The sequence below is a fragment of the Ascidiella aspersa genome, chromosome 5 (assembly GCF_963924565.1).
Source record: "Ascidiella aspersa chromosome 5, kaAscAspe10.2, whole genome shotgun sequence".
Classification (NCBI taxonomy): Eukaryota; Metazoa; Chordata; class Ascidiacea; order Phlebobranchia; family Ascidiidae; genus Ascidiella; species Ascidiella aspersa.
Window position 1 is genome coordinate 5,368,303 of NC_139451.1, and position 22,000 is coordinate 5,390,302.

The 22,000-nt window shown below is 34.4% G+C and overlaps 3 protein-coding genes across 3 annotated transcripts in view; 1 reads left to right on the top strand and 2 right to left on the bottom strand.

Annotated features, from left to right (window-relative positions):
• The window catches only part of LOC146141581 (protein broad-minded-like), a 28,851-nt gene extending 24,491 nt beyond the window's left edge, over positions 1 to 4,360 (top strand). The window contains exons 24-28 of the mRNA XM_083389740.1: positions 948 to 1,102; positions 1,772 to 1,855; positions 2,509 to 2,667; positions 3,564 to 3,650; positions 4,250 to 4,360. Coding sequence (XP_083245866.1) covers positions 948 to 1,102; positions 1,772 to 1,855; positions 2,509 to 2,667; positions 3,564 to 3,650; positions 4,250 to 4,360 — 596 coding nt within the window. The remainder of the gene's footprint in view (positions 1 to 947; positions 1,103 to 1,771; positions 1,856 to 2,508; positions 2,668 to 3,563; positions 3,651 to 4,249) is intronic.
• Positions 4,361 to 6,533: 2,173 nt separating this feature from the next.
• LOC146141582 (protein ZNRD2-like) lies at positions 6,534 to 10,521 on the bottom strand. Its single transcript, XM_083389943.1, has 4 exons — positions 10,355 to 10,521; positions 9,393 to 9,584; positions 8,040 to 8,162; positions 6,534 to 7,190 (listed from the first exon to the last, which is right to left on the bottom strand). The coding sequence occupies exons 1-4, from the start codon at positions 10,479 to 10,481 to the stop codon at positions 6,988 to 6,990; spliced, it is 645 nt and encodes a 214-aa protein (XP_083246069.1). The 5' UTR covers positions 10,482 to 10,521; the 3' UTR covers positions 6,534 to 6,987.
• A 951-nt stretch (positions 10,522 to 11,472) lies between these two features.
• On the bottom strand, positions 11,473 to 20,254 carry LOC146141583 (nucleoporin NUP35-like). Its single transcript, XM_083390194.1, has 8 exons — positions 20,129 to 20,254; positions 18,825 to 18,955; positions 17,858 to 17,991; positions 16,850 to 16,974; positions 15,207 to 15,372; positions 13,827 to 14,028; positions 12,611 to 12,718; positions 11,473 to 11,996 (listed from the first exon to the last, which is right to left on the bottom strand). Exons 1-8 carry the CDS (start codon positions 20,148 to 20,150, stop codon positions 11,925 to 11,927), a joined length of 960 nt encoding a protein of 319 aa, XP_083246320.1. The 5' UTR covers positions 20,151 to 20,254; the 3' UTR covers positions 11,473 to 11,924.
• Positions 20,255 to 22,000: the final 1,746 nt, after the last annotated feature.

Below are 22,000 nucleotides of genomic sequence, written 5' to 3' on the forward strand. Positions count from 1 at the left end.
TAACCGTCAGGCATTATCTTAAGATTCATTTTAAACGTTTGACTCTGTATGAACTTAAATACTCATTTATGTCTAATTACAACCATCAGCCATTATCTTACGTTTTTTCGAAACCTTTACAAAACGCGACCTGTATGGGCTTTGATTTTTATTCTAAGCTAACTACAACCATCAGCCACTATCTTAAGATTATTGGAAACGTTCATAAAATTCTACTATGGCCGTTGATATTTATTCTACGTCGAACTACAACTTCCAGCCATTATCTTACGTTTTTTCGAAACCTTTACAAAATGCGACCTACTTCTGTATGGGCTTTGATATTTGTTCTTCGTCTAACTACAACATCCAGACATTATCTTAACATTCATTAGAAACGTACCTCTAAACCTGCGTAGCTCATTGGTAAAGCGACGGCCCCTGTATGACCGAGGTCTTGAGTTTGAACCTCACCACAGGATAGTTTTATTAACAAGAGGCATCAGGCAATGAAGCTGTAGCAGGCAATGAAATTTATGGCTTTTGCTCGACTCGCTCCTCTCTGAGCATTTGCAGCTTAGTTGGTAGAGCGAAGATTCCAGCCGGAGGTCGTGAGTACGAACCTCACCACAGGGCTATATTTTTCTAACTTTGCCTTACTTTAAGTACAATTTTACATAGATAGGCCAACTGATATCGACGAAAAGCTTTCCCAAAGACACATTTTATAAAATCTCATCATTTAATTTAGTCTACCAAATTTATTTATCTTTGTAAATGGACGTATTTTTTAATTCTAATAAGCTAATCAGTTGGCACTATATAAAGACCAATTGTATTGTATTCTAAACATTTTTTCGCACAACCGTGATTCGTCAAAGTAGAAATAAAGGCAAATTAAATAAACGAAGTAAATTTATTTAATGTTGCAACATTGTTTAACGTTCCAAACATTTTGTTTTTTGTAGAGATGATCTGTGGATGTTATCCTTGCCACGATTGGTTCGCCAGCACAGTATTTCTCATGTTTTCTGGCAACAAAGACAAAACAACCAATCTCCTCATAAAGATGTCGGAGATATTGGTATCTGGCTTCCTCTGGCCTGCAAGACTTCATGCCAGTGTAAGTGGTTTAGTAAAATACCATATCATTGTAAATGACATTAACTAATTTTCGATGAAGATAACAAATTCGTTTCTGCCAGTAAAATGTTAAATAAGTTTTTAAATGTAACGTTTATTGTTATATAATGTATTTTGTTTTGTGTTCTCTGTTAGGCATGTATTTACGAATTGTTCTTTTTGTAATATATCTTTCGTCGTTTTTTCTTCTAAAAATGCTGAACACGGATTAAATCACCGCCAGGGGGCAGCTTACTAGATGACTTAACAGTCTTTCGCTGCCCCATGGGAACTACGGACGCTTCTGTTTTACTTCACTTTTTTTTTTACTTTTTTGCATGTATATTCCATTGTCCTGAAATAGATTTGAATCTATCTATTTATCTGCCATTTTCTGATTTGTTTTCTGTATTTGTATTTATTTCATTGAGGAAATTAAATAGTGTCTAATTTTTCGTAATTTTTTTTATTTATGTTGATTTATGTTTTCAATCTCCTTTATTCAAAAGGCTCAAATTATATGTTTTTTGTTATTTTATGTTTTTTTACCGAAAATAGATTTTACCGTTCTGACCGTCACATTATTATTTGTTGTGTTTTATTCTATTTTTTACAATAGACTTAATAGACTCAAAGGCCGACTTTGGTAATTTTTTTCATATATTTTCAGTCCCATCTTTCAGATGATGTCCGATTGAGTGCGATTCTACCGTTGTACTACTGTACAGGACACCATGTCGAACATATTGTACAGGTGAGCTATTCAAAAGAAGATTACAGTTTACGCCGTTTAGCACTCATATAAAAAAGTAATATTGGTGAAAATAAAAAAGTTACAATTTTGAATAAAGTGTGCTATATATCTTGCAATTTTAGCAGTTTTACAAAGTCTGGCTTTCAAATGATTGTTATTTTTTCTTATTAGTTGACAGTAACTTTAAAAAAAATCCAAATATTTTAAGATATATCAAATAATTTTAATTTATTGTAACCACTGACCCTAATAAATATAACGTAAATCAATCTTCCAAAACTTTTTCATTTTATTATATGTTTGAAAATACTTAATGTTTTACATTTGATTGATTTACGTTATATTTATTAGGGTCAGTAAGGTTTTAAATGCGCTCTCTAAATGCACGTTTTTCTTAGTTTTAGCCAAAATAAGTTTATACTTTCTTTTGTTTAGAGATGTAGGTCATTGGAGCTAAAATATTTTCAGAAATATTGTGGCGACACACTTTCTACAAAACTTAAGTTGTTTTTACAAATTTATCGACCAAATAAAGTTGCTTTAAAACCTTATGCAGAAAGTGTCAAATTCTACCTCTTCCTAAATCAAGGAATATGTACTTTTATTAAAGAAAAAAACATCTTATTTGCATTTTTTATATTAATTTGTTTCAGAGCGAACTCCCGTTGATCTACTCCGCTTTCCGCATGAGTGGTTACACCCCGTCACAGATCACCCAGCACTGGTTGACGCAGTGCTTCTGGAACTACCTCCCTTGGTTGCAAATCATGCATTACGTCACTGTTTCTATGGTGATGGGTACAGACTACCAGGTACAAACAGAATAAGGTTTTTGTTGATTTGAAACTGATTTGAATCTGATATTGACATCGTTAACTACAGGTAAAAGTTTTCGTAAAATATTCATGTGCATCTACTTAAAGGGGTGCGAGAGTCCGACTCCGGCCAAAAAAATTAACCCGAGTCCAACTCCGGTGAAAAGTTAACCCGAGTCCGACTTAGGCCAAAAAAATTAACCCAAGTCCGACTCCGGTCTAAAAAATAAACTCGAGTCCGACTCCGGTCTAAAAAATAAACTCGAGTCATTTAACTACAGAAAAAAAACTTCTCAAAACAGTGGACAACTTTGCTAAAAAATATTTTTCAGTTTTTATGCGGAGCTCTTTAACTGAAGGTTTTTAAGTGAATTGCCTTCGTTTTTGCTAATAAAAGTTATGACCAAAATTAGGGATAAATTTTTTTCGGACAATTCCTTTATACTAGAAAGCACGATGTAGTAGTGTTGTAATGACTTAAGTGTTTTGGACAAATGACTTGTTTTTATATATCTTAATTTTTCTACGTAAAACAATATGCTTGCTATATATTGCGTGATTGGTATTTTTTGTTGAGTTATTTCTCGTAATCAAGCGAGTTCACCAATTTTAGTAGATTATCGTTTAAGTTTTATGACTAAGGACTTGACTTGAAATTGACTTGACTTTGTGATGTATTCAAAAAGACTTAAATTTGACTTAAGGTATTGTTTAAAACGCTGATATGTAGTTCCATGTTTAGCGTTTTTAAAGAAAATGGCATTTTTCATTTATCTGATTTTCGGGGTGTTGTAGTTGAGAACCTGTATATTTATTTCAGTAATGTAACGTTGTTTGGTTAATTTTTGAAATAATTATTTTACACCCAATTACTGTATATATTTTTTTTCCAGGTATATTTTTGTGTGAGCATACTGAAGCACCTCCAGCACTCAATCCTCGTTCACCGGCAAACTCAAGACCTTCAAGTATTTTTAAAGGTGACTAGATGACTACCTAGTTACTAGTTGCTATAGTAAAATAGTCTATAAAAATTTTATTTTTGGTAGGTAGATTCTATACCGAATGTAAACCTAGTCTAATTCTTTTTTTTAGGCTTTTATAAATATTTTATTTTTAATCGTTTTTGACTGAGTTTAATGAGGATTGTAGTAAAAGCAAGGACAGGCTGGAAAAACTGTGGTTAGGCTCGAACTAGTCCCCCCCCTCCGGTCATACCGGGATCGCCGCTCTACCGAGTGAGCTAGGAGGGGAGAACTTATGTTTTTTTCAGCCTGGCCTTGCTTGCACTACAATCCTGATTAGGTCGTCTAAATTTGGTAAGCCTTTCTCAAGGCATCAGGTGTGCTATAATATAATGGGTGCCGTTATCGTTGTCCAGTACGACTCCACAAGGTCACAGAATAAATATTGTGCTTGTGTATATGAACGTTTCAAATGCTGATTACGGGCTGTTGAACCCTATTGTTTACATCAAAGTTCGCATAAACACGATTATTTTTTTAAAAGCAAAGTTTTTTGTAAGGCAATGTTATTTACATTAAAGTTGTCATAAAATCGATTTATTTGTTTTTATTAGGAAAATCCCATCAAGAAATTTGTGGTAGGCGAGTGGATGGAATACATGCAGGGCTTGGAGAAGAAATACAGAGAAGTTGTGCTTTCCAGTATGAGGAGTATAACTCGCTAAATTCAAGACACTACAGCACTATGTTATACACAACGTTACTTGACTTGTGAGCCTTCGTAAAGCGAGATTGCCAATGCGTTAAAGCAGTGTTTCTCAACCTAGGGGTCGCGACCCAAAATCGGGTGGCGGTTTGGATTTGGCTGGGTTGTCGACTGCAGTAGTTATAAATGGTTAGAGTTGATTGAGATTGGTCCTGAGAAAGATTTCTCTAAACATTGGTAGTTTTGCGAAAGAAATTCGAAAACATGGACCGGGGGTGGGCAAATGTATTCAATGGGAGAGCCATTTGCCGAAAATACAAGCACCAAAGAGCCTCAAAATTATTTCAATACAAAAGCGATAAATAATGCAAGCCCAGCCGCAAAAACAACAGAATTGTAATATAACAAAATGGTAATATTCAACACAATAATAACGGTAATAGCAAAATAACACGCACAATATTTATTAATATCAGTCTTTTGTTCTTTGGGCTCTATGTCTAGTGTTACGTCATAAACGAAATGCTGGCCTAAATAAAGAAAAGAAAAAGAGAGAAACGTTTATAAACGGTACTCTTGGTGACCTTTACAATTTTTTTGAAATTTTACGATTCAACTAGGAGAGCCGCAGTTTGCCCACCCCTGACATAGATCATATCATTAAAAAAACGCATTAATGCTAATTTGTTATATGTTTTCGCTCACAAAAGGTTCACTGAAGATAAGTTTTGATGCCCCTAAAAATGTTGAGAAACACTGCGTCACAGCAAGTATTATTTGGTCCTAGTTCCGAAATAACTTTTTTCTTATCATTGAACTTTTCGAAGTCTTTTTCTTGCTTCAATTACCTTGTCTTTTGTTTCATTGTGGAATACCGATTTAAAGGCCAAACATACCATTTAGTTCAGCTGCACCGCTGTTATCTGCAAGTTTATTTACTGGGACACTTAAAATAACATACAAACATATTTCAGCACCATTTCTAGCAAAATACTTAAGTAGAAGCTTTGATTTGCCTGTGTTATTTGAAATACTTTGTCAAATACTTTTGGCAATACAATTTTAGCAACTTCTAATCATTCAGTTTTTACAAACTATTTTGTCAGTTCATATATGAGTGTTGTAAACAGAAAAAGTTTTTTAAAATAAGTAACAAGACAAATCGCAGTCAAGTCCTTGACATAAAAATATGAACGCTGAACTCTTCCGAATATTATTTTAAATGCAATAACTCAACTAAAAAAGGAAAATATTGTGCCTTATAACAAGAAATTATTTTATGTGCAAAAATTAAGATAGGTAGTCATTTAACCAAATTACTTAGGTCAATTCAAGCCATTTAACACAGTGACTTGCACTTTAATCAAACCTTAGACTTAAGTCATGACTTAGGTCGTTTATTAATTGAACATTATTTTGTTAAAATGGAACTTAGCCTACCTAAATTTTTAAACGTAAAAAGAGTTTCTTGCTATTTGTTTAGTATTTGTTGTTTGCTATACGGAGTATTTCTAAGAATATAACGAATTTACTAATTTTAACAGTTTCACAATAACTTGGACTAAAGTTATTATTTTGCAAACAGTTTTGAAGTTTTTTTTTATATTTTACCAACATCAAAAAAACTAGTTTTTAAGATTTTTAATTTTGAAACTATATGGTGCGGAAACTTTGAATTTTGTATTAAAAGTCCCTCTTTCGATTCTGTTGGTCTATTACGTTATTTTTTTCCCGGATATCGCGCGAGACTTTATTTTGTTTATTCAAAATTTGAAAACAGAACCCAGGTATGAGGTTTATTTCAACCAAATAAACTCAACCATCACATTGATAAAAAAACTGTCTACACTTGACTACTATTGGCTAGGGATGTCCGAAACATGACGTTTTAATCCGTTACGTCATAACTATACTCGAGCAACAAAATATTTTGAATTGTTTGTAATTCTAAATAGAGGAATCAGGTAAAGTGACCTTAACCTAATGAAGCACGGTTGTGCGAAAGCTTGTCGAGAATCCTATACAATTTGTCTTTATACCGTACCACCTGATTCCTCCATATTGATTTAGTATTGGATCGGCACCGACCGATATTATCGGGCATCCTTAACTATGACCGTACTGTTAAAGGTAATTGCATCCCAAATTCAAATTTATACCTAATATAGAATTAAATAAAGAGATTTCACGTTTATTTCGAACATTTGTGGCATTTCTAGCATATACTGTGCGAGCGTACCAGCAGTTCAGCAAAGATACATAATGACTGGACTAAGTCTTTCGTACAAATGATATGGGTTGAAAATCATTTTTTTTTAATTGGGTTATTTATTTTAAGTTTTGCAAATAAAGCTATTTGCCTGCTATGCGTTAATGATATATTTTACTTTAATATCAGTTAACGTTTTATTTTATGACAAATACTTGACTTGAAGTTGACTGGCTCTAATTATGACTTGACTTATGAAACCAATGATTTGGACTGGTATTTATTTTAAACGACTTGACTTGGAATGGAGTCATTTCAAAAAAACATGTTTACAACACTGGCCTCATTACATTTTCATGCAATACAAAACACACGCTCTCTTCTTTTCTTCACTCCCAACTTCCCATATCGCTCGACGTTTTCGCATTCTCTCAAAATCACACGATTCTCTGCAGTACGCTTAAACATTCCCCGCACGCTTTGATCGCTTCACACAGTTGTATTATTTCGGTGACCGAGGACGTAGTTGACATTTGGATTGCAAGATTGGAGATTTTTCGCTTAATCAGCCCAATCGAGTTTACCGGTTCTGAAGCACTGGCTTGGTATGACTGGGCCGGAACCGAACCTGGCTTGTCCCCTGTCAAAAAAGTATATAAGTTAAAACAGATCGTAACGTTTCCGTTGCTTATTTTTTATTAGCCCAGTGTTTTTACAGTTTGAATGACTTGACTTAGGATAAGTGCATTTAAGTCATAAAGTGTTTTCATCAAGAATTTTTTTTACAAATTCGGGCTATTTATCTTGCGCATAAAACAATTTGCTTGCTGTATGTTCAATCAGGCGAGTTTACTAATTATATTAGTTTGAACTTTAAGTTTTATTTTTTCAGTGGAATTAACTTAAAATTTATTTCAAATGACTTGTTTACAACCCTGGTTTTTCAACCTAAGGACCAATAAATAGGTAATTTACATGGTTAGATTTATTGAGATAAACTTATTTGCACTAATCTCTTACGTTTAGTTACTTTGATGGGTGAAGAGAAATTGGGTTAGCCAAGATTTTGTTGTTGTTCCTGCGCTTTAGTTTTCTGGTCGCCGCGCAAAAAGGTTGAGAAACAGTAACACTGTATAAAAGCCTTATCGTCATTGCGTCAACGTTAAGCCTTGTGTGTTTTTTTTTTAGATTAAGGCAATATCTACGAAGTCCCTAGTACGCATGTACAGTAGCAAGTTCCCAAACTGTTAAGGCGCAAATTGTAAGACAGAATAGCATATGGTGTATTGTGGGTGGAAAACTCACGTGACACCCCTATTAGGGATTGCTGATTATCCTTACAAAAACAACATTTCTGCAGAAATTTTAGGACTTTTTTGTATATTGTTGTTATTTACTGCTGTGCTGTTATTTTTCGCTTTGTTGCGCTTATTTCATCAATTGTCCCTTTTGTTTCTAGAACTTTATTTTTCTTAGTAAACGTACAAACCTTGGCTGTGGCATTGTGGATTTGGAAGATAGGAATTAGAAGCTTGTTGTGCGATTGAAGCAGAGGTACTGGGCGCCGATGTACTTTGTAATGTAGAACTTGCGCTGGGCTCTTTAGGTTGCTCTAAAATAAATGAAGGGAACTCCAGTTTTAAGAATTAGATTCATTCAACGTCGAAATAAAACACAGTTTCGGATAAGACCTAATGCCTAATAATACCGTATAAATCGGAATAAGTCCTAAACCCGTTGGAATAAGACCTAAAGTGCCAGAAAAAGGCCTACATAAACTTTTACCTAACAACCCTTACCCCACCCCTTTATCACTAAGTCAACCCCAACCCAATTTCTAACCCCAAACAAGGGAAAACAACGGTCACTTAACAGGGCCGTTCTAACTAGGGCGCCGAAGCGTCGACACCAAACCGGTGCCAGACCCATGGCCCCCAATCGTCCCATACCCTCTTCCTGCAATTTCGTCCTTAATTTGGCCAATTAGGTCTTATTCCGATGAATTTAGGAGTTATTCCGACAGGTTTACGATTTAGATCTTATTTTTTCGTGGTTATTACTGTGAATTTGGCTTATTAGATATTTGGTCTTAACTCTATGGTTTTATACTGTTTTTAAATGACTTGACTTGGTCATTGTGTCAAATAACTGTGTTATCCATCTCCGTTTATGCACGTAAAACTATTTGCTTGCTGTATATTGCGTTTTTGTTATTTTTAGTTGAAGTATTGCTCTTAAACAGACTATAAGTTAATGACTTTAGTGGCATATGATTTGGGAAAAAAAAACGAACAAACACATGTCTTTTTTCAACCTGTGCTCCTCTCAATTATGAAGAGGTGAATTTAAGTACGTCAGTAAAAACTTAACTTAAGAGCAAACAAGAGTAATACCTGAAAAAATTCCTATATATATTAAAATACGCTGTGCAACAGTTTAAAACTAAATAAATTTACTATTATTTTAAGCTCTTAAAGTTTCAGATCTCAATTACAATATATAGCACCAAAGAAATTTTTTGGCCTAATGCCCTACTAAAAATATTTTCGCAACTTTAAATTTGAATAATATTGCTTGATAATAAATTTCAAAGCCAAATAATTCCAGGAAATTGACATCATCTTAAAAAAACGTTTCGATACTGATAATTAAACAAGCGCGTATTAAAACTTCTTTGTTAAGATTTTGTCGATCCACTGGACCCTTTTAACTTTTTAACTTTGACTCTCATTATTAAGCTACATTATACAGATGCATGCAAAGTGCACCTAAATAATGTTGCTTATATGGCAATAGTAACGGTGTATATTGGTTTAAAGAAATAAAAAAATCCCTGGCTTACCATTATTTTTGTGTTGTGATGAATGTTCGGCCTCCAATAGTGTCATGGCTGCAGCTAGCGAACTAACGGCTGGGTCATCTTTGGCAGTTTCTGTACTAACCTCTTCACAATTTACGCAGTAGTCTTTTTCGTTGCGGTCTCTTAGCAAAATGTTGTTGCAAATGTCACACGTGGTGTCGAGCATCTTATAACCTGTATTAGAAAAACACAGCGTTGTAATGACTTAAGTTTAAGTCACTGTTTTTAAATGACTTGATTTGGTCGAAATGAAATGTTTTCATTACGCATTTTTTAATTTATTTATCATTTTGCACATAAAACTATTTACTTGCTACATGTTGCGTTTTTGTTATTTTTAGTTTTATTGCTTAATGAGGTTTATTATTGCTTAATGAGGGACTTGACTTAGACTTAAGTAATTTCACAAATGACTTGACTAGGACTTAAGTCATTTCAAAATGGCTTGTGTCAAGTTTTTTTTCTAATTTAAGAACTAGAAGAGAATACACAAAAAGACTTAAAAAGCTACAACATCTCAAGCAGAATATTCTATATCTATGTTACCGTAGTATTAAGACCAATGCCAAATACGCATTAACATTAACGACTGGATAAGATATAAAAACTGTAGGAAAATGGTTGAAGACGTTTGTTGACCGCTGTTTGGCATCGGCCGTTTTAAAGTTGGCGTTTGGGCGTCCTGGTTTAAACGGCCAAATATGCGCTATGCTATTTTTTACCCCATTGTTTGCCCCTGCTTAAGGTTAGGGGCATGATATGGGTGGAGTTAAAAATTGGGTTGGAGTTGAAATTATTAACGGAGTTAGTGATGACGTTATGTGTGTTTTTTTGGCCATTGTAAATGTTTTAAATGATAGAACGTATTGCCCAAACGTATCAAAAGAATACAATCTATCTTAACTACCTCTTAAGTACAAAACACCTAACTTTAAAGCACTGACCTTTCAGCATGTAATTTCCCATTAGTCTACTGATCTTATCATTCCTTTCCCTTCTGGCTCCTATAAGCTTCATTTCTGCTTCGGTAGGAGGTGTCCATTCCAGTTCATCATCACTGTTATACTCCATTTTGCAGGTATTTATTATTAAAACCTTATAAATCACTATTTCACCTAAAATGCATCATAAAGAAGAGATAATACACAAGCAACACAAATATGGTCGGCCTATTGAAATTTTGCAAGAATTCTACACATACAAGCAATTACGGCAATGGTATAAGAATTTTGTAAGAAGTTAAGCAGTTATAAGTAGAGTAAGCAGGAAAATTGTGATTACCTTAAAGAGATAATATCATAAGCACTGTATATAATTTCGATACAATAGTTTTTTAACACAGATTTTAAAAAAGTTAAGCTAGCGGAAAATGTTATTATTTTTTAGCACATATAGATCAGCCGTCACAAACATGTTCTCATTAAATACTGGATAAGTGTAGGAACTTACAATTGTAAAGCGTAAATATCGAACTTTTTTTACTTGATTACCATTAAATGAAGAATTTAAAAGACATTTTACAAAATGTTATAGTGAGCTCTTTTTATAAAATTGCTGCATAAATTTCATAAACTTAACATTTGCAACTGAAAAAAATTCCCGTTGATCAACTAATACCCCAATTTTTTAAACATTAGGAAAATGTCAGTTTGATGACGAGAGAAATAGATAGAGCAGAGGAAACCAATAAAGCTTGCGAAATCCAACAAAAATCAATTGTAAAACTCGGTTTAGTTGCTCAAGCATTCCTTCTAAATGTTTATTGACTAACAAAACAATTACACAAACATTAGAAAGGCAGTAAATCACAAGAATTAGGACATGTAAATCAAAGTGTCCGATACTTGACACATTACATTCCGATGCCCGATAGTTTGGACAAAAAGTATCGCGGTCCGATCAGACCAAACTATGTCATAAACATGCTAAATAAGCAACAAAGATCAATATGAACGTTTGAAGATAACTTTTTCTCGGTTATTAGACAAAACTTGCTTTAGCGTTTCGAAAATTAGTTGCAAAGGTTAACTTACTGTTTTAAAAAAACATTTACCTTACAAGCTAAACTTTTTGCATTGGATTGCAAGTTTAAGCTGAAATTTCTATTTTAATTTCCGATAATACAGGATCGGAGATAATACCCGATGCCAAGTGGTAGAATCGGCACCGATATCACCCTAGTATCGGACGAGTAACGTAACTACTCATTGGCATCAGGTATCGGCTCTGATCCGATATTATCGGACATCACTAATTATCAGTAATGGTTATAAGGCAGTATTCAGCTTTAACTTGCAATCCAATACAAAAATTTGACCTTGGAAAGTAAATGTATCTTAAAATGGTAGGTTATAACAAAGGAATGCAGCTAAACTTCTGGACGGCAAAGCAAATTCTTGTCTAATAACCAAGAAAAAATTACCTTAAAACTTTTTAATCTTACACTAGGCAGCAAATTGTTCTAAATTGAATATATCCTCCGCCACATATTAACTACAGAATAACAACGTTCAGTTAGCCGAAAAAGTAGTCCATCGCTTTGGTCAGCATTGTGTTGCTTTTAAGGGGTGTTCCAGGGCTGTTGACCTGAAACAATAAAATAATCTTGATTGACTGTAAATTTTTTCGGGAAGTGTCTATTTGACCGGAATAGGTTGGGGTTAGCGTTTGGGTGGTGATACTATTAAATTTAATTTTCCGAGTTTTGCATTATTTAAATGATTTCGGAAGTCGATTTAAATTAGTTGGTTAGCCGGGTAAATAGCCTCAGGAGGTGCTTGTAGGCTATTTTACCGGATCGCTCTTTTACGCTTGCACCAATACGTGATTATTATTTGATTTGGGGTAGGGTTGGGGTTAGCGTTTGGGTTTGGGTAGTGGTATTATTAGATTTAATTTTCCGAGTTTTGCATAATTTAAATGATTTCGAAATTCGATTGAAATTAGTTTGTTAGCCGGGTAAATAGCGTCAGGAGGTGTCTGTAGGCTATTTGACCGAATCGGTCTTTTACGCTTGCAACGGGGGTAATTTTACGTTGTCTTATTCTAGTCCCGATTCTGACTACGCAGCCCTGGCAGTAGCCTGTACATTGTACACTGTCTGAGCTAAACACTGGCTTGCCTTGTATTAAACGACAGAACAAGACCAAGTGGTTCGAAGATAACGGTTTAAACTTACGACGTTAAAATTTAGGGTTTACCTGGGAAGTTGCAGCTGATGCATTGTAGGCTGCCGATAAAGGCCGGAGTGTGTTGGCAGGTCTGCTCGGAGTAGCTGGAGATAATATTTGAGAACTCTCCTTAAAATCCTGCAAAACATACAAGTGGTTTAACAAAGGCGTTACATTTTAAGAATGTAGGTTTAGGCTTTTTAAAATATAGTTAGCATAATACACACAACTCTACTATAATATGAAATTGATTTTGAATAGTTTTTATAAGACTTTAGAGAAAGACAGAATCATGTTTGCTGTATTTAGAAACTCATTTTTTTTGGAAAGTTTTTAGAGTAGTTTATAAGAAGTTTACCGAAGGCGTTACATTTCAAGAATGAATGCAGCATTTAGAAACTTTTTAAGTTAATTTTCGCCTACTAAGTATAAATTATTAGGCTTTTTAAAATATAGTCAACACAATACACACAACTTAACTATAATATCAAATTTATTTTAGATTTTTTTGATAAAATCTTAAAAAACTACACAAGCAGTTTACAGAAAGGCAGAATGCTAGTAGTATTTCAAAACTTTTTAGAAGTTAATTTACGCCAACCAAGTGTAACTCTTATTAGGATTTAAAAAAATATAGTTAACACACAGCTTTATATAAGATGAAATTTATTTTGGACTGTTTTTATGAATCCATAAAAAAATACACAAGTAGTTTTACAGAAAGGCAGAACATTGGCTGTATTTAGAAAATCATTTTTTTTTATTTCTTTGTTTGGAAAGTTAATTTAGGGCTCAGCAATTGTAATTTTTTTCGCCTTTTTTGAGTATTTTTTTTTAGGGCCGTAGGTTGCCCATCTCTGTCCTAAATATTAAACTAAAATATTGATTTTATTCTAAATTTGACAACTTACAAAGTCAGTACACCGAAAGCCATAACAGACTAACCGAATCTGTCGATCAATGATGCAAGTAAGGTTGGTTAGAAAAAAACACTAGCCTGCAGTGAGGTTCGAACTCACAACCTCCGCTAAGCTACACAGGCTCAGAGAGAAGCTAGTCAAACAACAACCATATGCCAATGCTTGCTACATTTTATAAGTACAAGCAACTTCACATTGGAGGAGATATCATTATTCAATGAACGATACATACACATATGGGTTCGACAACTGTGATCTAACCCTTCTAAAGCTGCTTTTTGACCAAAGATTACGGCTTAGGTATCATTACTACCCCGAAAGCTTACCAAGTCAGTACAGGGAATTACTCCCAGCATCATGTTTTCCGACCAAAGCTTCCCGTGTCTGCTCAAGGCTTTCTTGGATTGAAGTGAGTTCTCAAACTTAATGTGCATCCAGTTTCCATTGTTGGGCGCCATGTGGTATTCAAGGATGGTACCGAATTGTGAAAAGCGCTTTAAAACTAGGGAGGCGTATGACGGCAGAAACCTAAAGAAATTACATTTATGCTTGTTTAAAATAGCAGTTAATTTTATGAGAAACATATTGGCCGGAGGTTGTAGTTAGACGTAGAATGAATATCAAAGCCGATACAGAAGTGGGTAGCATTTTGTGAACGTTTCAAAAATCTATTTGATAATGACCGTAGGTCGTAGTTAAACATAGAACAATTATTAAACTCCGTAGAGAAGTAGGTGATCTTTTGTGAACGTTTCGAATAAATATTAAGATAATGGCTTGGGGTTGTAGTTGGACGTGGAATGAGTTTTAAAGCCATACAGATTAAGGTAACATTTTGTGAATGATTTGAATATTTATTTTTCTTTTTCAAAACAAACAAGCAGTTAATTTAAATTTAATGGTTGGTAATCGAAAAAATTGTAAAAACTACCACTTTTGTCAATAGTTCTAAACTAATCTGAAAAAAAGTATAAAGTCAAACAGAAAAATTGTCATACAATCAATTTAAAATAAAAATAGTAGATCCACAAGAGACGCATTTAATTTTAATTTCATTAATTTTGTCATTTGGTATCGGGTATCGATATTGAAACAAAATTTAAAGTATTGGACATCTCTATTGTTACTTGTTAGTCATAGATGTCTTAACACAAGTTATACAACCACCTACAATCATATACCTCGCTTAAACAAGTACAATACTACACTTATTCCCCAACAAAAACAGTTTGAAAAAAATGGTATAAATTGTTTGCAAGACGTACAAAAGTTCGACCTAGAAATTGACATGTAATCATGAGTGTAGCGCTACAATTAGGCAATGTCATGTTTCCTAAACAAATGAATTCAATTCTGTGATTTAAATCTAAATTAAAAACAGAGCTGGTATGAATATCAAAGCCTAAATAAAAGTAGATGTCATTTTTAACATTCAGAATATATATACATTTTTAAAATTCCGAATATCGTTCAAATAACACGTTGAAATAAATAGACATATTTAAAACGTTCATATAAAGTAATTAGCCTTTTCCCCAAAACAGGAGTTAAAATTATTTTCAGGGAAGTGCGGGTATAAAAATCACCTTTACAACAAAAGTAGTTAAAAACCAAGTAAATAAAATACTGAAAGCCCTTATTACACATGCAAACCGATTTTAAAATAGCCTAGGAAACTACATTTTAGGTCTTATTGCAAAACTCACCCAAACACAGTGACCCATACATCGACAGTATGGGGCGACATTGTGGAGTTGTGCTGCTGACTTATCAGGGTGTTTTGTACGGGTGATAACGGCGAGCTTGGCTGGTGCTGGGTTCGACCCATTCCACCCAAACGACCCCTTTGGGGTGTGTTGGCGTCTTGGTATCCTTGGATAAAAACAACAAAATAAATTGAAGGAAAAATAAGGTCTTTATCAACATAATTTTTTTGGTTATTAAGTTTTTATCATCATCACGAATCAGTAATGTAGCTTTATAATGAATGTCAAAGCCAAAAAGTTCAAGTAAATCATAATCATCTTGATTAAGACGTTTCGATATGAACTTGTATCATCATCAGTTAAGTTAAGGTGACTAAAATGTATCAACACCACTGTGCCTCATTAACACATGCAGGTGCTGAATAATGTGCTCCCAACAATTAGAAACTTTGAATGATATGAATTGCATTCCACCTTTTATAAGTGTGTTTTTAATATATTCGGGTCACACTGATTGATGATAAAACAAGTGCGTATCAAACAGTTCTTATCAAGATGATGTCGATCTACTCGACCTTTTTGGCTTTTGAGATTCTTGAAGTTACATTACACCAGTGCTTTTCAACCTTTTTGCTGGAGTGGAACCCTATGGAAACATTTCACTGGCTCGAGGAACCCGAGTGCAATAATTCCACTGGCTCGAGGAACCCCAGTGTAATAAACACACCTTAATTAGCTACACAATTTAGAAATGACGGAACCCCTGGCCTGTACTAGAGGAACCCTGGTTGAAAACCACTGCATTACACATTTGTGCATAATATACATGGGTTGTTTATATTTGTACAATTTCTTTAAAAAACAATGGTTTGTAAAATATGCCAAATTGCCAAAGAAATACCTAAAATTAAGAAAAACAACATTTTACCAAAAGGAAAAGACAAACACAATTTTATGAAAGTGTTGTTTGTTCACAAAAGGAACTTTAACTGTGGTTACTCGTCAAGGTGAAGAGCTGTCCTAACCCCAAACAGGGGCAAACAATCCATTTGCGGTCAAACTAGGGTCCCCAAACATCAACAACAATAGCCGATGCAAGATACGTGTTCCCCAATTACCCTATAACCTCTCCGTTTAGTTTTAGACAATATTTTGTTCATTTAAGTCCAGTGATTTCCGATTTTCTCCAACAGGTTTTAGATCTTATTTTTAAGTGGATATTACTGCATACTTTAAGCGTTGTGTCGTTGATCTTAATACCGAGAAATTTATAGATATCCTGCTTTAGATATTGTTGCTTTGTAGGTCTTATTGTGTGTTCTTGTACATAGACGCCAAACTTTCAAAATTCTAGGGCGTTTTTCCTACCGGTATAAAAATCAGTATACATCACGTAAATAATGTCCACTTCCAAAACAACATATTTTGCATTGTTGCTCATTTTCATTGAATCAAACCATTTAACATAGTGAAATTTTCCTCTGGCGCCTATAGGCTAAAAAGATCCAATTGAAATGGGCAAAACAAACAAAAATGGGTAGTTTAGTTAAATTACAAATCCCTTTGACGCCCTGTCATTGCCATAGCATCTGAAATGCTCTGCACATCCCCGTTGCCGTATTTATTAGTTCAATTTTACTTACTTAAGTAGCTGTTTTCGGACATGGAATGGTTGTGTTGGTCCGTTGTAAACTTTTCCATAGCTGCAAGATCGTCGATGAGAGTTTTCACTGGTGGCGTGCCAGGGTTCTCCTTTACTTGTTGCTCACTGCAAAAACATATTGAAAAGTTAAAATGTCCACTTAAACCTCAGTGAAAGAATATATGTTGATAGAAACCACAGTTAAATCTTTTAATGAATATACTGTTGCTTTCATGCATTGTATTATATTGAAAAATAAAACGTCCACCTAGGCCCCAGTGAAAGAATAAATGTGGACAGAAACCAGAGTAAATGAATGTACATAAACACAATGTGTATTTTGTGATCAAGCCTTTCTGTAGTCATACTGGCCAATGATAACGGTATACATTATGTAGTTCACAAGAATAAATGCATTCGGAAAGATCATGATTATGGTGTAAGCAAGGCAGGCTAGAAAAACTGAAAGCCGTTTTTTGACCAATGATTATGGCTTACATATCATTGGTACACCGAAAGCTATCGCAGACTCACCAAATCTGACGATCAGTGATGCAAGTGAGGTTCGAACTCACGACCTCCGGTCATACCAGAACAAAATTCACTGTACCAAACGAGCTACAAAGGCTCATAGAGTAGCAAGTCGAGAAACAACCATAGCACCATTGCTTGCTGCATCTAGCCCATACATACAACCTCAATTGAAGGGGATCAACATCCAATATTTTTACATCCCAGTAGAGCAACGGTCCCGGTATAATCGAGGTTGTGAGTTCGAACCTCACCTTAAGCTAGTTGTTTTTCTAGACATGCTTTGCTTGCACAATAATCCTGATCAGGCAGACTGACTTTAATAAGGCTTTGCGAAGGCATCTTGTGAAGAAACCAGGGTAATTTATTTTACGTTACATTTGCTTTTCTTTGTGTTACAGTTGATTTTCTTTGAAATATAAAACATTTGTAATGGCATATCATATTTATAAAATCAGCTAACAACTGGTTGCCTAACCTGTCAAATGTCATAAATCTTGATGAATCACTAGGAAAGTGGACGGAGCCGTGCATTCTCATTCCACCGATCATAGAAGTTCCTTGCTGCGATTTTGCGATGCCACTCATCATTGGAGCTTGGGGCTGCTGCATCTACAAATAACAGACATAAAACTAGCGTAAATAGTTTGTCAAATGTGCCTGTTTCATCCACAATGCAGAGCAGTGTTGTAAACATTTCATTTTAAAATGACTTAAGTCCAAGGCAAGTCATTTGTAAAAAAAACTTAAGTTCAAGTCAAGTCCTTGCCATATTGAGGATGCAGTTTTAGTTTAAAATTCAACAGTTTGTTTATTTGTACTTATCCTTATGCAAGGATTGTAAAACTTTGATGATAGTCAAACTGTTGAAAAACAATCGCTAAATGGCAAATTTCAGTCAACTGATATAGTTAGGAACAGTGTTGTAATGACTGAAATCAATGACTTGACTGAAGTGCACTTAAGTCACTTTTTTAAAGACTCAACTCAACTTAAGTCTGTTGAACATTTGACTTTGGTTGAAATACAATGTTTTCATTCAGTATTTTTATCATATAAGTGGGTTATTTACCCAGTTTTTGCGCTTCAAACAATTTTATTACTAAATGTTGCTTTTGTTATTTCTTAGTTAGTTATTGCTCATAATCGGACGGGTTTACAATTTTAATAATATAACATTTTATTTTTTATGACGGTCTTGGAATTGACTTTCTATAATTATGACTTGACTTGTTATTCATTTAAAAGCCTGGTCTGGATTTAAGTTTACAAAATGACTTGACTTGGTTTGATTTAAGTTATTTTACAAAAATACTTGACTTGAACTTGAGTTATTTTACAAATGACCTGACTTGGGACTTAAGTTATTTTTACAAACGACTTGACTGGGACTTCAGGCATATAAAAATGACTTGTTCACACCAATGGTAAGGTAACACACAAACCATGCTTGTGTTACTCTGTGGCAAATCTCCCAGCAAAAACCCAGGTAGGAATTGGTTCCCGTGTGGGGTTTGATGCCCCGGATTTCCAGTGGTGCCACGAGGTCCCAACGGTGAACCGAGAAGCATGGGCTCTGAAAAATAAAAAGCACATTTTTACCAGCACATAAAACTTTATAACTGTTTGGTTTACAAAAAATGCTTGTTATAACTTTTTTAAAGGTTTACAGAAAATACAATCAAAAAGCTAAATGTAGCAAAAATTAGCTACTTTTACCCTAATGTGCTGCCTGGTAGAGCCAAACTGAGCGGTACAAGCGGCTTAAATCACTGTGGTGTGTACCGAGATTTAACTATCAATATCTTCATTGAGCAATGTTATCTGAACAAAGTGACTCTATCTATAGTTAAAGAAATTGTAAGGACAGGTGTTTTAGCTGCCTGCCCCTTGGGAGTCAGAAATATACAAGGAACATGTATGTGACTTAGGCAAATTAGTTTATGATTGCCCAAATACTTTTAACTGGGAAATAGATATATCCCAGAACTTGGCCAAAATGAACTTCAGGTTAAACAAAAAAAAAATTATATAAACTTTTAGTACAGAAGGTACAAAAAAAAAATATATATATATATATATTACAAATTAGACAAGCTCTAAGCAAAAAGAAGTGCAGATCTTGACGAGATCTCGCAGGTACACAACCGAAAAGCTAAAAAAGATCGCGGTGATGGGATGCAACAAAGGTCAAAAGTTGGTGTAGCATACAGAAAATCAAACAGCATATTTTATTTTTTTGGTTGCGCGTTAGTTTAAAAGTTAAAACTGCCATAGCAAAGTAATTAGTAAAATTAATAAAAAAGTTAAAACAAATAAAAGCCGGACAAGTGTCTGATCCTGATTCCACTTGGGTTTTAAAACTTTAAGTTTCATAGTTAATATATGCATCAGTGGACTAGTGATTGACAAGCAGAAACCTGCTGCCGATGGGTTGGAATTTCATAAAAATATGCCCATTTATATCCTGTATATCAGGGGTACCAAACAGGTTGACCGCAATCGTTGATTGCAACATTCTACCTGTTCGATCAAGTTGAATAAAACAAGGCATAAATATGTACTTGATTAAATGCAATAATAATACTTGACCTACCCGAACCCAAACGATAACTCTAACCCTAAATATTGTTAGCAGCATAAAACCCAAGACGAAAATGTGGTAGGATTATAGACCAGCGCCCAAACTTGTTTACAGCACTGTATTTTACCTTGTTTATAAAACAACAGTTTAACATAAAACAATCACCTGATGGAGAGGATGGATCCATAATAAGTATAAACAAGAAAATATTTCAAAAATCACAGATATTTCAACAAAAAGACAGAAATCTATTAACGTTCTCAAGAGTTTCAAAAACTTTCAAGCATTTTTAAATTCAGAAAAAATACACCGAATGGGGTTTCCCCATTGTTGTTAAACTATAATACTTCAATTGGGGAGTGCATTTAAATGTCGCAATAGTTTAAACTTTAAAAGATGAAAGTTTCAGAATTATTTGCATCTAAGTAGTTGTATTTGGTGTATTTTGATACGTTGTATTAAATTTCTTGTTAAACTGTATTCAACTTAGTTAATTTAGCGGCTTTTTGATCGATATCTTTTATCTTTTGAGACCGAAAAAAACTTTTGACGTAAGTTCATTATTAATTTATTGAAATATATAAAACTTTGCAGCGCATGCAAAATATTTATAAATTCCAACCCGAATTCCGCACGTTGTAATGTTATTGTCTACGACAATTTTACGTCAAACTACGCTTGATTGTGGCTTTTGTAGCCAGATCGCAAAACATCCGATTGTATTACAACGGTTGTTTGTAGTAGTAGTAGACACGCACGTCGGGTATCAATATACACCGAAATAAAGGGCCAGTCCCGAAAGTGAACGTGCTTGAAACTAACTGACAGTGTCGTTTGGATGTTAAGCTAAAGTTAGACTTTATCGTTTAGTTTTTGCTCAGTTGATGAATGAAAAAAAAAGGTTTAGAAAAACATTGTGCAAACCTAAAAGTATAACTATTGAGATCAATGCATTTAGGCTTTTCAACAGTGAACGTGTAATTAAGCAGGTATATAGCTTATGTCACGTAAACGTTATCAACACTTCAGTGACGCGAACCATTAGGGTTAAGGACTGTTAACAGGCGACTCCTTCTGTAAACATTTTACTTTTTACAAAACCACTTGCGCAAAAACGACTAGAACTCGTAAGACTTTTAAAAATTCAAACGGTAAGTGTTGTTTTGAGAGCTTTGTACAAAAAGCTTTTAGCAGACGTTTTGCTATTGTGACAACACAATGCAGCACTGCAGAACAAACAACCTGTCAAAAGCGGCTTGGTTATTTTGTATGCTAGATGGGGTAGTTCAAAAGCCCCAAGGAATTCATAGAAATAGCATGTAGAAAGTCTACATGTGGCAAACTTAGGCGAAAATTAGCAAGAAACGCAGAAACGATTTTGCAACTAAAGTAGCCTACAATGAACGTCGTTCGTATAGCTTTAGCACTAACATTAAAAAAATGGGACTTAAGTCTTTTCAAAATGACTTGTTTACAACACTGGCAAATATCAATAGAACTTTAGATAAAAGGGAATTTTAAAGCGAGCTGCAATCCAAATACAACTTCAGCCATACACGACGGCTTTAGTGTGCGCCTTGTACCCCAAATCAAACATTCAAATGATTTATTTTAGGCACACAGAGAGGCTAGAGATACTCGATGCTATCAGCAGATGATGCATTGCCAAGCTCAACATATCGGGAACTGCTATCAGATATTTGCAGTCACGACATGATGTTATGGCAAAACAGGGTGGGAACAAATAAAATGAGAATTCGTCGAAAATTGAGTTGCTTTATCATTCTACAGAGTTCTGTAGGTCTTAAACGCTCGGTACAACCGCAAAACAAGCTGTGGGGACAAACAAAGTGAAAATGCTGCTCAATTTCTTAGTACTGATTTTATTTTTGTCAACAGGAGACACTTATAAATAGTTCAGTATTGTAGGCTATGCAGTAAAAAAGCAACATAAGGTTCTCTACGTTTAATTGCAAAATTAGGCCTTTCGGGGCAAAAGTATGCGGGATTTGGTTACTGATTAAGTTCTTTAGCAGA